Below are 16,568 nucleotides of genomic sequence, written 5' to 3'. Positions count from 1 at the left end.
GGGAATGACCCAAAAAATTATGTGTGTCCACATGGTGTACACTATCATCGTGGGGTGTTGTTTGAACCAATTTTGTACCCCGGGTGCGTCCGGCTACAAGCACATGCGCTGACGGTAATTTTTCAATGGATTAGGGTTTCCCTAGAAAGTGAGCCTCGGAGGGTGGGAATGACCCAAAAAATTGTGTGTGTCCACATGGTGTGTACACTATAATGGTGGGTTGTTGTTTGAACCAATTTTGTACCCCCGGGTGCGTCTGGCTATATGCACATGCGCTGACGGCAATTTGTCAATGTTGTAGACCGCACGGTCAATGGATTACGGTTTCCCTGGAAAGCAAGCCCTGGAGTGTGGGAATGACCCAAAAAATTGTGTGTGTCCACATGGTGTGTACACTATCATCGTGGGGTGTTGTTTGAACCAATTTTGTACCCCCGGGTGCGTCCGGCTACAAGCACATGCGCTGACGGCAATTTTTCAATGGATTATGGTTTCCCTAGAAAGTGAGCCTCGGAGGGTGGGAATGACCCAAAAAATTGTGTGTGTCCACATGGTGTGTACACTATCATGGTGGGGTGTTGTTTGAACCAATTTTGTACCACCGGGTGCGTCCGGCTACACGCACATGCGCTGACGGCAATTAGTCAATGTTGTAGACCGCAAGGTCAATGGATTAGGATTTTCCCTGGAAAGCGAGCCCTTGAGTGTGGGAATGACCCAAAAAAAAATTGTGTGTCCACATGGTGTGTACACTATCATGGTGGGTGTTGTTTGAACCAATTTTGTACCCCCGGGTGAGTCCAGCTACACGCAGATGCGCTGAAGGCAATTTGTCAATGGATTAGGGTTTCCTTGGAAAGCGAGCCCTAAAGTGTGGGAATGACTCAAAAAATTGTGTGTGTCCACATGTTGTGTACAGTATCTTGGTGGGGTGTTGTTTGAACCAATTTTGTACCCCCGGGTGCGTCCGGCTACAAGAAAATGCGCTGACGGCAATTTGTCAATGGATTAGGGTTTCCCTAGAAAGCGTTTTCCCTAGAAAGCGAGCCTCGGAGGGTGGGAATGACCCAAAAAAAATGTGTGTGTCCACATGGTGTGTACACTATAATGGTGGGGTGTTGTTTGAACCAATTTTGTGCCCCCGGGTGCGTCTGGCTACACGCACATGCGCTGACGGCAATTAGTCAATGTTGTAGACCGCACGGTCAATGGATTAGGGTTTCCCTGGAAAGCGAGCCCTGGAGTGTGGGAATGACCCAAAACACTGTGTGTGTCCACGTGGTGTGTACACTATCATGGTGGGGTGTTGTTTGAACCAATTTTGTACCCCCGGGTGCGTCCGGCTACACGCACATGCGCTGACGGCAATTTGTCAATGGATTAGGGTTTCCTTGGAAAGCGAGCCTCAGAGGGTGGGAATGACCAAAAATATTGTGTGTGTCCACATGGTGTGTACACTATCATGGTGGGGTGTTGTTTGAACCAATTTTGTACCCCCGGATGCGTCCGGCTACACGCACATGCGCTGACGGCAATTAGTCAATGTTGTAGACCGCACGGTCAATGGATTAGGGTTTCCCTGGAAAGCTAGCCCTGGAGTGTGGGAATGACCCAAAAAATTGTGTGTGTCCACATGTTGTGTACACTATCATGGTGGGGTGTTGTTTGAACCAATTTTGTACCCCCGGGTGCGTCCGGCTACAAGCACATGCGCTGACGGCAATTTGTCAATGGATTAGGGTTTCCCTAGAAAGTGAGCCTCGGAGGGTGGGAATGACCCAAAAAAATTGTGTGTGTTCACATGGTGTGTACACTATAATAGTGGGGTGTTGTTTGAACCAATTTTGTACCCCCGGGTGCGTCTGGCTACACGCACATGCGCTGACGGCAATTAGTCAATGTTGTAGACCGCACGGTCAATGGATTAGGGTTTCTCTGGAAAGCAAGCCCTGGAGTGTGGGAATGACCCAAAAAATTGTGTGTGTCCACATGGTGTGTACACTATCATGGTGGGTGTTGTTTGAACCAATTTTGTACCCCCGAGTGCGTCCGGCTACAAGCACATGCGCTGATGGCAATTTGTCAATGGATTATGGTTTCCCTAGAAAGCGAGCCCTGAAGTGTGGGAATGACCCAAAAAATTGTGTGTGTCCACATGGTGTGTACACTATCATGGTGGGGTGTTGTTTGAACCAATTTTGTACCCCCGCGTGCGTCCGGCTACACGCACATGCGCTGACGGCAATTAGTCAATGTTGTAGACCGCACGGTCAATGGATTAGGGTTTCCCTGGAAAGCGAGCCCAGAGTGTGGGAATGACCCAAAAAACTGTGTGTGTCCACATGGTGTGTACACTATCATGGTGGGGTGTTGTTTGAACCAATTTTGTACCCCCGGGTGAGTCCGGCTACACGCAGATGCGCTGATGGCAATTTGTCAATGTGTAACATCCCAAGAGTAACACCTTAGTCCCTTTTACCTTTCTTGCATTGTTATCATCCCATCATGTTGCATTCATGCATATCACCACCTTTGACTTCTATAAAATTGCATTGGTTTGCTTTGGTTCTTTTCTTGTTGCTTGATGTTTCTCTCTATCTCTCTCTTGGCTCATCCCCTCCTCTTGTGATGTTCCAAGAAAAGCTCAAGCCAACCTTCCACCACTTGACCTATATTTCAAATAGGTCATGCCAAAGTTTTCTATTATATGGTTGATAAACCTATCCCTCTCTTTCTATTTTTTGCAATGCTTAATATGTGCTTGAGTTGGGATCCCTTCCTTCTCAAATGGTTGAGCCTATTAGGGTTTGCCAAACATTTGAATAGCACATATTTTCATCTCTCTTTATTTTCTCTATGGCTCCCTCTCCCTTTCTCTCTTTTATTTCTCAAGCCTACCATGTTGGTATCCCATGCTTGAGTTCTTCCCTGAATTCATTTCAAATTCTTCTCTTCTCAAAATTTCAGAAAATTATTTAAAAGAAGAGAGAAAGAAAAACCTAAACCTAACCCATCTAACCCAAACCCACCTATTCCAACCGGCCAGCTCCTTATCTTCTCACCTTGACCCATCTCTCTTCTCACCACCGGCCCAGCTCACCATCTCCCAAAAGTAGCATGCACCTACCCCCTCTCTCTTGCTCTACACGTGAGGAATCATCCTATATCTGGCAATAGTGAAGCCTGAAGCTCCACGTCGCCCTTCCCATCCATCCTCCGGCCACCATGCCCCTCTCTTAAGCAACCAGCAGCTGCACCCAAACCCTACCCCTTTCCTCCTCTTCTCCACAAACCAGCCGCCGCCACCCTTCTCCAACCCGGGGCAAAACCCCATCAACCTGCAGCTCGCCGCCGACGTTCGCCTCGTCGCCATGGACGTCCTCGCCATCACCTGAGCAGGGAGAGGCACCCCTTCGTCCTCCTCTACACCTCGTCGTCACCCCAGGGCCTCAAGCACGCCAAGGCCGGCAGCAAGCTCTTCTTCAACTTCTCCCCGGCCACTTCTTCTTCAACCTCTCCGGCAGCCCTTCCTCGACTCCTCCACCTCGCCTCAGCCACCCAGGGTGAGCAGCAGCACCACTTCCCCTTCCCCTGCAAGCATGCCTAGCTCACTGGTTCGAAAGCGAAAATGAAAACGAGATCGAGTTCACAGCAAAATCGTCCAGTTTTTGCTGCTCCGCGGTGTCATCTTGCGACGCACCGCAACACCAGCACAGGCCATTCCAGCACGAGCAATTCATACCGTTGTAAAGCTGGGACATAGATCTACAACTTTTGTTTTGGAGTCACTAGTTTTCGAGGCCTGTACACGACGCCATCTTCAACGCAAAACGTGACCGTGAATCTGCTGTTTTGCTGCCGTTTCTCGTATCTGTCACGGTGCCTACCTTCCGACGTTTCCCGCCGGCGTTTCACTCTACCCCAGAGCAGGATCAGGGCACCGTTGGATAGCCACCATCACGGGCTACAGTTTAGAGCTTTGAATCATTCCAATCCACGAAGAATCGCGACGCCCACGTCAAATCGAAATCAACCCGAAAACAGTTTCAGTTTTTCAGCTGCTGTTCGTTTTTGTCACGGGTCCGTTTTCGTTCGCTTATCGTCGTCGCCACAGTGAACCAAATCGCGTCAAACCTGTTTCATTAGAATCTCGTTACTTTCATCTTACTCAACTCGTCGAGTTTTCTCGTTTTAGCAACCCAGATTCTTCGTTCCCGATGCTTTAAAAACTCGTGCAGGACACTATCTCCAGGAAAACCACTGTCATTTCTTCAGTCTTCAACTGTCCAGAAATTCAGTTAACGAGGGGCTACACCTTACCTGATACGCCGCCTGTGTTATATCAAATCTTCACAGCAGCACACTGGTTCCGCTCCTTTGCAACTGCCAGGGCGTCCTGTGTTCAAATCCTGGCCGGCACAGGATTAAAAACCCCTTTTTGCACAACTGCTGTTCATCAAATTTTTGCCCCTGCCTATTTTCAAACGTTTTAAAATTGCATTTTCCAAAATCCAAATCACACAAACTTTATATGTTGGAGTATCAGAAAAACATGATCTATCCATCTATTAATTTTGTTTCAACTTTTGAACAACTAAAATTGTGCCATTTTCAAATCTGGACTAAAATTGATAATTGATGCATAGATCATACCTTCCTCTCTACAACTTCGAATTTGACAAACTTTATATCGAAATGCATCAGAAAAGTGAGAGTAATTCAAATTTAACATTGTCATGCATCATTGGCATCATCTCTGAATTGTCCAAATTAAAATTCCAAAATGAACTAAATGTTATGTGAGGGTGTTTGTCTTTTCATGTGAATTATGAGCACCCCACTTAATTTTGCCTTGCATCAATCATCTTGCCATGCCATCATGCATCATATTGCGCATTGCACTTGTATTGATTTGTGCCCTACTCTTCTTGTATGTGCTATTTGGTTCTTCTCGAGTAGACGCCGACGCAGAGCAGTACGAGCAGGAGTACGAGTTCCCCTTGGAGGATCGTATCGGTGCTTCTACCTCTGATCTGACAGGCGAGCCCACCCCTTCACCTATTTTACTTTTACATGCTCTTTTGATCTATTGCTATCCTTATGTTGCGATTATGTTGTGTCACGTGTCCTATCCACCTGTTACCTATATCTCCGAGATACACCTCCTTGCCCTACCTATTGTTTGTTGTTTGCCAGCTTTGCGAGTCGTAGGCGAGTTTAGGGTTTTCTGTTGATATCTCGAAATGTTCGGGATATCTTGTTGGGATGTTGACACATGTACTACCTTTTCGAAAATGAAGTGGATAACTTTTGCTACAACTTAAAATTGCTAAGGGATATAATATGCAGAGGCATCTGTGAGCCCCTTTGCGAAAGCATCGGAACTTTGACTTGCTAATATCCCCTAGGACCCGAGTTCTTGTTATCTGTTTCTAAGACCGAGCGCGCTAACCACTCGTGGGAGGTTTTATCGGGACCCCCATCACCCATTACCAATTCTCAAGTCTCATGAAAAGGGGGCCACAACCTTGGTTTTATTTGCCTATGCCATGTATGCCATGCTTTACTTACCGTTGCCTTCGGGTGTTTACTTCGTTGTTGCCTTCGGGTGTTTATATTCTCAGATCTTGTACCCGCGGACGTTTAGCGAAGCGTGTGGTTCAGACGCCTAGTGCATCGACGCAAACCCTGAGTCCGCATCGGAGTACGGCCGAACTTCGTTTCGGGTAGCTTAGTCGGGTGGCCCCCCTAGACATTCTTGTTGATTTGGGAACGGTCTTGTTGTGAGACTCCGCGCTTGTCTACGCGGGTTCGAGCATGCGTGTATGGTAACATTGGTGCACCCCTGCAGGGTAAATCTTATCGATAAGCCGTGTCCGCTGCTATGGACGACTTGGAGCTGTTTAACTCGATCATAGAACAACTTACACCTAAAGTTGTCGCTAATAACTTGCTAATCACTTGCGTAGTAAGTTAGCCCTATTATAATGGAATGGATATAAAATTGTCAACTGTGTGAGTGCCTTGTTAGTACCTCTTGGCTAAGGGGGATCGCACTGGCTGGGTTGTTGTTTGCAGAGTATAGAACTGCTAGATTATGCGCTCTCTCACCTTCTTTACTAGACGGATGTTGTAGCGTATCTCTATTGGTTAGTGCTTTGCTGCCGCTAAACTCCACATATAGCCGGGCGAAGTTTACACCGCCCACCAGCAAGCATAGCTGGTCTTGTCTCGCAAGTACGTGCCAACGGTACTTACCCTCGTTTTTCTTCCTCTTTTTTCGGAACACGCTTTTCGACAAACAGGTACGACAGATGATGAGCAGTACGCAGGTGGCTACTTTGTCGAGTTCACGGACGACGACTTCGTTGCGTCATGAAAGGTGATCGTTCCTAAGGCAAAGCACTGTGGCTTGTTGGTTATGGAAACACCGCTTGATTATCTTCGGACTCTTAGTCCAATTTGGATCTTGTCTCCACCTGCACTATTTGGCTATCTTATGTATGATGTACTGATGGGATATGTTTCCCTTCTGAGTGTCATTTCGATCTTGCTCATTAGAGCGTTGCTATATATATGAACCTTATTTCCATCTTTTGTGTCGTACATAGTCATGTTGTGATATTCAAGCTGTATTCTACCCTCGCATCCTGTGCACAGTGTGTGTATGTGTGAAGTGCACAGGAAGGTGAAGCACTCAGGCTTGGAAAGCCTATCGTGAGCCTTTGAGGTGGGTGTTATGTGCATGGGCGTGTCGAGCTGTTGCTTGGCCTACCCATATGCTTGGGAATGCGAGGCGACCTCACGGTCCTTTGTAGTGACCTCATGCACATAAACCCCTCTTACATGCGCGCTCTGGGTTTTCCTACTCCTGGGGCTTACAGACTTGGTATCAGAGCAGGACTGCCTTTAGGAGCCCCGTTGCAGCGGACGAAGTTGTGTCTAGAAACTCATATTTTAGTAGCTACATAGGAAAAATTGTGCGCGAGTGTAGGAATTCTGCATTTATTTCTTACCCCACCCACCCTCCCTCTGGTAAGAACGTGCAACGGTTTTACTCTATTCTTATCTTGTTTCATCTAGGCTTCGACGTGTTTGTGGGAAACCATAGTGCCATAGGAAAAAGTATTTTGAAAAATTTCTGTACTATGGTTGCTTCATTATCATCCTTTGTCAATCTCCACATATAATCTATTCCTTTGACATGTTGGTATTTTCATACTAACATGTTATTCTCCTTTGATCCGATGCTATCTCGACCACTTCTTTGTTCCGGAGCCTGCTTCCTTATCGTTATTCTTATGGAACTACCGTATACTCCACGGTCCTGCGTGTCAAGTGGATGTTTTAGTTTTTCTATCCTTGTTTGCGGTCGTATGGATCTCATGTGTACTTGAACCTTGTATGGTGTACCTTGATGAATTCTATGGATCGTTGTGTTATCTGGTCTTAAATCCTTGTTCTAAGCTTTGTTCTTATCTGTTGTCTCAACCGTCTTATGTTTTCCCTCAATAGGATGGTTAGACCTCCGCCACCTCCTCCGCTGGGACCAGCCCTGTTGCAAATGACTCAACTGTTGAGCCAGATGCAGCAAACCCAGCACAACTTCGATCAAGCTCGTCATGACAATGGTCGAGTGATCCGGGACTTCTTGCAGTTGAACCCGCGATTGTTTGACTCTACTCCTGAACCGTTGGATGCAGATGATTGGGTGCGCGATGTCAACCGCATGCTCAACACAGCGGGAGTCGCTCCAGAAGACAAAGTGCGGTTTGCGACTCACCTACTGAAAGGAGGGTCCGCAGCATGGTGGGAGAACTTTCTCGAGATGCGTCCCGCCAATGCGCCTGATGTCACTTGGGAAGAATTCAGGGAAGCTTTCAGAAGCCACCACATTCCTGAAGGGCTAATGGACAGGATGAAGGAGAAATTCCTCAGTCTTGTTCAGGGCAACAAAGACGTGATGGCATACAGCATCGAGTTCTCAAGGCTAGCTCGCTATGGTGGTGAAGAAGTGTCTACTGATGCTAAGAAGCAGAAGAGGTTCCGTAATGGCCTCAAGCCGGCACTCAAGTACGCGCTCACTCATGTCTCGATGGACACCTTTGACAAGCTGGTCAACACTGCTATCAAGGAAGAGTCGGGTAGGCTTGCGTTCGACGAGTCACGCAAGCATACTCGAGAGGTTGGTGCTCCTTCTTCAGCGCCGCCTCAGAAGCGAAGGTTGTGGGTTCCTTATCCCGCACCGCCAGGACAAGCTACACAAGCTGGGTATGCTCCCCGCGCAAAGACACGGCCGGGTATGCTCCCCGCCCTCCCACCCCACAGCTTCAGCAGAGGACCAACCAAGCTCCGCCAAGGCCTGCTTATGGTGGACCAAGGCCGATGGGTCCACGTGCCGACCCCACATGCTACAAGTGTGGTCAGGTTGGGCACATCTCTACCTTCTGCCCTCAGAAGCTTCCTCCACCACCACCTCGCTCTACTTCGACAAATGCGATGGTTCGTGCACCAGCTCAGGGCCGTGCCTTCAACAACAACACTTGGCAAGGTCCGAGGGCTGCTCGCGTCAACAACATCAACGTCGAGCAAGCTGAACAAGCTACCGACGTCGTGCTTGGTACTTTGCTTGTTAACTCCATTCCTGCAAAAGTACTGTTCGATACAGGAGCTTCTCTATCTTCTGTGTCTGATAGTTTTGCTCAAAGCAACGAGTTTCCTATGGAGATATTACCATCAAATCTCTTGGTTCACTCTCCCGGAGGACAAATGATATCTTCGAAGATAAGCCATGGTAACCAAATTCAAATTGGAAACCATACCTTTCTCGCATCCTTGATAGTCCTTGTGAACTCTGGCATTAATGTCATCCTTGGCATGGATTGGTTGAAGGCCAACAAAGTTGTCATTGATTGCGCCAAGCATTCAGTTTCTTTTCCTACTTCATCAGGAACCTTGACCTATACACCTTCCCAAACACCTTCCGTTCAGCTCTTTGCTTTGAATCCTAGTTCTCTTCCGGAGCTTGAGTCTATACTGGTGGTTTGCGACTTTCCTGATGTCTTTCCTGAAGAACTTCCAGGTATGCCACCTGACAGGGCTGTTGAGTTCGTCATTGAACTAGAGCCTGGAACAGCTCCTATCTCAAAGCGGCCATACAAAATGGGTCCCAATGAGGTGGCTGAACTCAAGAAGCAGCTTGATGAGTTGCAAAAACTTGGTTTCATTCAGCCAAGCACTTCTCCATGGGGATGTCCTACCATCTTCGTGAAGAAAAAGGATAAAACTGATCGATTGGTGGTTGACTACCGTCCTCTCAATGAGAAAACGATCAAGAATACATATCCTCTTCCTCGCATCAATGAGCTCTTTGATCAGCTTGCGGGTGCAACTGTGTTCTCTAAGATGGATTTGAGAAGTGGTTATCACCAAATCAAAATCCGCAAGGAGGATGTACCCAAGACAGCCTTCAAAACTCGTTATGGTCTCTACGAATACACCGTCATGTCCTTTGGCCTCACTAATGCTCCTGCCACTTTCTCTCGGTTGATGAACTACATTTTCATGGAGTACCTCGACAAGTTTGTGGTAGTCTATCTCGATGATATCCTTGTCTACTCCAAGTCCAATGAGGAGCATGAAGAGCATCTTCGCCTCATCCTCATGAAGCTTCGTGAACATCGCCTCTATGCCAAGTTCACCAAGTGTGAATTTTGGCTTCCTCAAGTCGTCTATCTTGGTCATGTCATTTCGGGAAAAGGCATTGCTGTCAATCCTGAAACCGTCAAGGCGATCGTTGAATGGCTTGCTCCGAAGAATGTCAAGCAAGTGAGAAGTTTCCTCGGTTTGGCAAGTTATCGCGCCGCTTTGTTGAGAATTTCTCCAAGATCGCCAAGCCTCTTACCGATCTCTGAAGAAAGACAAGAAGTTCCTTTGGTCTCCTCAATGTCAAGAAAGCTTTGATCTCCTCAAGCGTAAGCTCACTTCCACACTGTCCTTGTTCTTCCGTGATACTTCTAAGCCTTTCCGATATTACCGTGATGCCTCTCTTCATGGTCTAGGTGCTGTCCTCATGCAAGAACGTCAAGTTGTGGCGTATGCTTCTTGTCAGTTGAAAAAGCATGAACTCAACTATCCTACACATGATCTTGAGCTTGCAGCCGTGTTACATGCTTTAATAACATGGCGCCAATACTTGTTGGGCAACAAATGTGAGATCTTCACCGACCACAAGAGTCTCAAATACATCTTCACACAACCCAACTTGAACCTCCGTCAAACGAGATGGATGGAAACCATCAAGGACTTTGATCTCTCTATCAGCTACACTCCAGGCAAAGCTAATGTCATGGCCGACGCCCTTAGTCGCAAGTCCTATTGCAACAACCTCATGATTCAAGAAAGTCAACCTGCTCTTTATGAAGAATTCAGGAAATTGAATCTTGAGCTTGTTCCCCAAGGCTACCTTGCAAACTTGGTGATCACGCAAACTCTTGAAGATAAGATCCGAAAAGGACAGTTGCGAGATATTTGCAGCAATAATATCAAAGAGAATATGCACAAGCCCAAGTACAAGTCCTTCTCTCTCGATGATCAAGGAACTCTCTTCTTCCAAGGTCGTTTTGTTGTTCCAAATGATCCAGACCTGAGAAACCTCATTCTCAAAGAAGCTCACGACACTCCTCTTTCTATCCATCCTGGCAGCACAAAGATGTATCTCGATATCAAATCTACCTATTGGTGGACTAGGATGAAAAGGGATGTTGCTCGCTATGTCTCAGAAAATGTCTGTCGCCGTGTCAAAGCGGAACATCGTAGACCCGGGTGTCCTCCAACCCCTGAAGATTCCTGAGTGGAAATGGGATAAGATTGAGATGGACTTTGTGACTGGTCTTCCAAAGTCTCGGAAAGACAATGATGCTATCTTCGTGGTGATCGACCATCTTTCTAAGGTTGCTCACTTCCTTCCTGTCAAAGAAACAATATCTGCTAGTCAGTTGGCTGAGCTCTACACTGCAAAGATTGTTTCTCTTCATGGTGTTCCCTTGGAAATAAGCTCTGATCGCGGAAGCATCTTCACTTCCAAGTTTTGGGCAAGCTTTCAGAAAGCTATGGGAACTAATCTGCTCTTCAGCACAGCTTATCATCCGCATACGAGTGGGCAAGTCGAAAGAGTCAATCAGATTCTTGAGGACATGCTCCGTGCCTGTGTTATCTCCTTCGGCATGAAATGGGAAGAATGCCTTCCATTCGCTGAGTTCTCTTACAACAACAGCTATCAAGCCAGTTTGGGCATGGCACCCTTCGAAGCTCTCTATGGTCGCAAATGCAGAACACCTCTGAACTGGTCTGAAACTGGTGAAAGGCAAATCTTTGGCCCTGATGTCATCAACGAGGCTGAAGAAAAGGTGCGAATCATTCGTGACAATCTGAAGATAGCACAATCTCGGCAGAAAAGCTATTATGATAGCAAGCACCGTGATATGTTATACCAGCCTGGTGATCAAGCCTACCTCCGTGTTACTCCTATGAGGGGCACTCATCGTTTCGGTATCAAAGGCAAGTTGGCGCCAAGATACATTGGTCCCTTCAAGGTTCTAGCAAAGCGTGGTGAGGTCGCTTACCTCCTTGAACTTCCTGAGAAGCTCTCCAAAGTGCACGATGTCTTCCACGTGTCACAGCTCAAGAAGTGCTTCAAAGATCCGGGCCGTGCAGTTGATCACGAGTCCATTGACCTCCAAGAAGATCTCTCCTACAAAGAGCATCCCGTTCGGATTCTTGATGAAGCTGAACATCGAACTCGCAACAAGTCTGTCAAGTTCCTCAAGGTGCAGTGGTCGCACCATTCCGATAAAGAAGCAACTTGGGAGCGGGAAGATCAACTCCGTTCCGAGTACCCGTCCTTCTTCTCTTCTTCCTGAGAATCTCGGGGTGCGATTCCTTCAAGGGGGGGGGGTGCGTTTGTAACATCCCAAGAGTAACACCTTAGTCCCTTTTACCTTTCTTGCATTGTTATCATCCCATCATGTTGCATTCATGCATATCACCACCTTTGGCTTCTATAAAATTGCATTGGTTTGCTTTGGTTCTTTTCTTGTTGCTTGATGTTTCTCTCTATCTCTCTCTTGGCTCATCCCCTCCTCTTGTGATGTTCCAAGAAAAGCTCAAGCCAACCTTCCACCACTTGACCTATATTTCAAATAGGTCATGCCAAAGTTTTCTATTATATGGTTGATAAACCTATCCCTCTCTTTCTATTTTTTGTAATGCTTAATATGTGCTTGAGTTGGGATCCCTTCCTTCTCAAATGGTTGAGCCTATTAGGGTTTGCCAAACATTTGAATAGCACATATTTTCATCTCTCTTTATTTTCTCTATGGCTCCCTCTCCCTTCTCTCTTTTATTTCTCAAGCCTACCATGTTGGTATCCCATGCTTGAGTTCTTCCCTGAATTCATTTCAAATTCTTCTCTTCTCAAAATTTCAGAAAATTATTTAAAAGAAGAGAGAAAGAAAAACCTAAACCTAACCCATCTAACCCAAACCCACCTATTCCAACCGGCCAGCTCCTTATCTTCTCACCTTGACCCATCTCTCTTCTCACCACCGGCCCAGCTCACCATCTCCCAAAAGTAGCATGCACCTACCCCCTCTCTCTTGCTCTACACGTGAGGAATCATCCTATATCTGGCAATAGTGAAGCACGAAGCTCCACGTCGCCCTTCCCATCCATCCTCCGCCACCATGCCCCTCTCTTAAGCAACCAGGCTGCACCCAAACCCTACCCCTTTCCTCCTCTTCTCCACAAACCGGCCGCCACCCTTCTCCAACCCGGGGCAAAACCCCATCAACCCGCAGCTCGCCGCCGACGTTTGCCTCGTCGCCATGGACGTCCTCGCCATCACCCGAGCAGGAGAGGCACCCCCTTCGTCCTCCTCTACACCTCGTCGTCACCCCAGGCCTCAAGCACGCCAAGGCCGGCAGCAAGCTCTTCTTCAACTTCTCCCGGCCACTTCTTCTTCAACCTCTCCCAAGACCCTTCCTCGACTCCTCCACCTCGCCTCGCCCACCCAGGGTGAGCAGCAGCACCACTTCCCCTTCCCCGCAAGCATGCCTAGCTCATCGGTTCGAAAGCGAAAATGAAAACGAGATCGAGTTCACGACCAAAATCGTCCAGTTTTTTGCCGCTCCGCGTGTCATCTTGCGACGCACCGCAACACCAGCACTGAGCCATTCCAGCACGAGCAATTCATACCGTTGTAAAGCTGGGACATAGATCTACAACTTTTGTTTTGGAGTCACTAGTTTTCGAGGCCCGTACACGACGCCATCTTCAACGCAAAACGTGACCGTGAATCCGCCGTTTTGCCGCCGTTTCGTATCCGTCACGGTGCCTACCTTCCGACGTTTCCGCCGCGTTTCACTCTTCCCCCGCAGCAAGATCGTGGCACCGTTGGATAGCCACCATCACGGGCTACGCTTTAGAGCTTTGAATCATGCCCATCCACGCAGAATCGCGCCGCCCACGTCAAATCGAAATCAACCCGAAAACAGTTTCAGTTTTTCAAATTGCTTCGTTTTTGTCACGGGTCCGTTGCGTTCGCTTATCGTCGTCGCCACAGTGAACCAAATCGCGTCAAACCTGTTTCATTAGAATCTCGTTACTGTCATCTTACTCAACTCGTCGAGTTTTCTCGTTTTAGCACCCCAGATTCGTCGTTCCCGATGCTTTAAAAACTCGTGCAGGACACTATCTCCAGGAAAACCACTGTCATTTCTTCGCCTTCAACTCGTCCAGAAATTGATTAACGAGGGGCTACATCTTACCCGATACGCCGCCCGTGTTGTACTAAATCTTCACAAAGAAGACACCGGTACCGCTCCTTTGCAATCGCTGAGCGTCCCGTGTTCAAATCGGCCGCACAGGATTAAAAACCCCTTTTTGCACAACTGCTGTTCATCAAATTTTTGCCCCTGCCTATTTTCAAACGTTTTAAAATTGCATTTTCCAAAATCCAAATCACACAAACTTTATATGTTGGAGTATCAGAAAAACATGATCTATCCATCTATTAATTTTGTTTCAACTTTTGAACAACTAAAATTGTGTCAATTTCAAATCTGGACTAAAATTGATAATTGATGCATAGATCATAACTTCCTCTCTACAACTTCGAATTTGACAATCTTTATATCTAAATGCATCAGGAAAGTGAGAGGTTTTCAAATATCACGTTGTCATGCATCATTGGCATCATCTCTGAATTGTCCAAATTAAAATTCCAAAATGAACTAAATGTTATGTGAGGGTGTTTGTCTTTTCATGTGAATTATGAGCACCCCACTTAATTTTGCCTTGCATCAATCATCTTGCCATGCCATCATGCATCATATTGCGCATTGCACTTGTATTGATTTGTGCCCTACTCTTCTTGTATGTGCTATTTGGTTCTTCTCGAGTAGACGCCGACGCAGAGCAGTACGAGCAGGAGTACGAGTTCCCCTTGGAGGATCGTGTCGGTGCTTCTACCTCTGATCTGACAGGCGAGCCCACCCCTTCACCTATTTTACTTTTACATGCTCTTTTGATCTATTGCTATCCTTATGTTGTGATTATGTTGTGTCACGTGTCCTATCCACCTGTTACCTATATCTCCGAGATACACCTCCTTGCCCTACCTATTGTTTGTTGTTTGCCAGCTTTGCGAGTCGTAGGCGAGTTTAGGGTTTTCTGTTGATATCTCGAAATGTTCGGGATATCTTGTTGGGATGTTGACACATGTACTACCTTTTCGAAAATGAAGTGGATAACTTTTGCTACAACTTAAAATTGCTAAGGGATATAATATGCAGAGGCATCTGTGAGCCCCTTTGCGAAAGCATCGGAACTTTGACTTGCTAATGTCCCCTAGGACCCGAGTTCTTGTTATCTGTTTCTAAGACTGAGCGCGCTAACCACTCGTGGGAGGTTTTATCGGGACCCCCCATCACCCATTACCAATTCTCAAGTCTGTTGAAAAGGGGGCCACAACCTTGGTTTTATTTGCCTATGCCATGTATGCCATGCTTTACTTACTGTTGCCTTCGGGTGTTTACTTCCTGTTGCCTTCGGGTGTTTATATTCTGTACTGTACCCCGCGGGACGTTTAGCGAAGCGTGTGGTTCGCACGCCTAGCCGCCGACGCAAACCCTGAGTCCGCATCGGAGTACGGCCGAACTTCGTTTCGGGTAGCTTAGTCGGGTGGCCCCCCTAGACATTCTTGTTGATTTGGGAACGGTCTTGTTGTGAGACTCCGCGCTTGTCTACGCGGGTTCGAGCATGCGTGTATGGTAACATTGGTGCACCCCTGCAGGGTAAATCTTATCGATAAGCCGTGTCCGCGGTTATGGACGACTTGGAGCTGTTTAACTCGATCATAGAACAACTTACACCTAAAGTTGTCGCTAATAACTTGCTAATCACTTGCGTAGTAAGTTAGCCCTATTATAATGGAATGGATATAAAATTGTCAACTGTGTGAGTGCCTTGTTAGTACCTCTTGGCTAAGGGGGATCGCACTGGCTGGGTTGTTGTTTGCAGAGTATAGAACTGCTAGATTATGCGCTCTCTCACCTTCTTTACTAGACGGATGTTGTAGCGTGTCTCTATTTGGTTAGTGCTTTGCTGCCGCTAAACTCCACATATAGCCGGGCGAAGTTTACACCGCCCACCAGCAAGCATAGCTGGTCTTGTCTCGCAAGTACGTGCCAACGGTACTTACCCTCGTTTTTCTTCCTCTTTTTCCGGAACACGCTTTTCGACAAACAGGTACGACAGATGATGAGCAGTACGCAGGTGGCTACTTTGTCGAGTTCACGGACGACGACTTCGTTGTGTAGCAGGATCGTTCCTAAGGCAGCAGCCTGTGGCTTGTTGGTTATGGAAACACCGCTTGATTATCTTCAGGACTCTTAGTCCAATTTGGATCTTGTCTGTACCCAGACTATTTGGCTATCTTATGTATGATGTACTGATGGGATATGTTTCCCTTCTGAGTGTCATTTGGATCTTGCTCATTAGAGCGTTGCTATATATATGAACCTTATTTCCATCTTTTGTGTCGTACATAGTCATGTTGTGATATTCAAGCTGTATTCTACCCTCGCATCCTGTGCACAGTGTGTGTATGTGTGAAGTGCACAGGAAGGTGAAGCACTCAGGCTTGGAAAGCCTATCGTGAGCCTTTGAGGTGGGTGTTGTGTGCATGGGCGTGTCGAGCTGTTGCTTGGCCTACCCATATGCTTGGGAATGCGAGGCGACCTCACGGTCCTTTGTAGTGACCTCATGCACATAAACCCCTCTTACATGCGCGCTCTGGGTTTTCCTACTCCTGGGGCTTACACAATGGATTAGGGTTTCCATGGAAAGCGAGCCCTGAAGTGTGGGAATGACCCAAAAAATTGTGTGTGTCCACATGTTGTGTACATTATCATGGTGGGGTGTTGTTTGAACCAATTTTGTACCCCAGGTGCGTCCGGCTACAAGCACATGCGCTGACGGCAATTTGTCAATGGATTATGGTTTCCCTA

General features: G+C 47.2%; 1 protein-coding gene across 2 annotated transcripts; it reads left to right on the top strand.

Annotated features, from left to right (window-relative positions):
• Positions 1 to 3,193: 3,193 nt before the first annotated feature.
• On the top strand, positions 3,194 to 16,090 carry LOC139833213 (uncharacterized). Of its 2 annotated transcripts, none has more exons than XR_011748566.1 (3): positions 3,194 to 3,563; positions 14,463 to 14,543; positions 15,808 to 16,090. XR_011748566.1 is itself a non-coding variant. In XM_071823412.1 (3 exons), the coding sequence occupies exons 1-3, from the start codon at positions 8,386 to 8,388 to the stop codon at positions 15,876 to 15,878; spliced, it is 387 nt and encodes a 128-aa protein (XP_071679513.1). In that variant the 5' UTR covers positions 8,352 to 8,385; the 3' UTR covers positions 15,879 to 16,090. The 2 variants fall into 2 exon arrangements, 1 of the variants encoding a protein (XP_071679513.1); XM_071823412.1 differs by lacking the exon at positions 3,194 to 3,563 and adding an exon at positions 8,352 to 8,620.
• The last annotated feature ends 478 nt before the right edge of the window (positions 16,091 to 16,568 follow it).

Source organism: Lolium perenne, chromosome 7 (genome assembly GCF_019359855.2).
Source record: "Lolium perenne isolate Kyuss_39 chromosome 7, Kyuss_2.0, whole genome shotgun sequence".
Lineage (NCBI taxonomy): Eukaryota > Viridiplantae > Streptophyta > Magnoliopsida > Poales > Poaceae > Lolium > Lolium perenne.
This window is presented reverse-complemented; position numbering and strand designations above follow the sequence as displayed.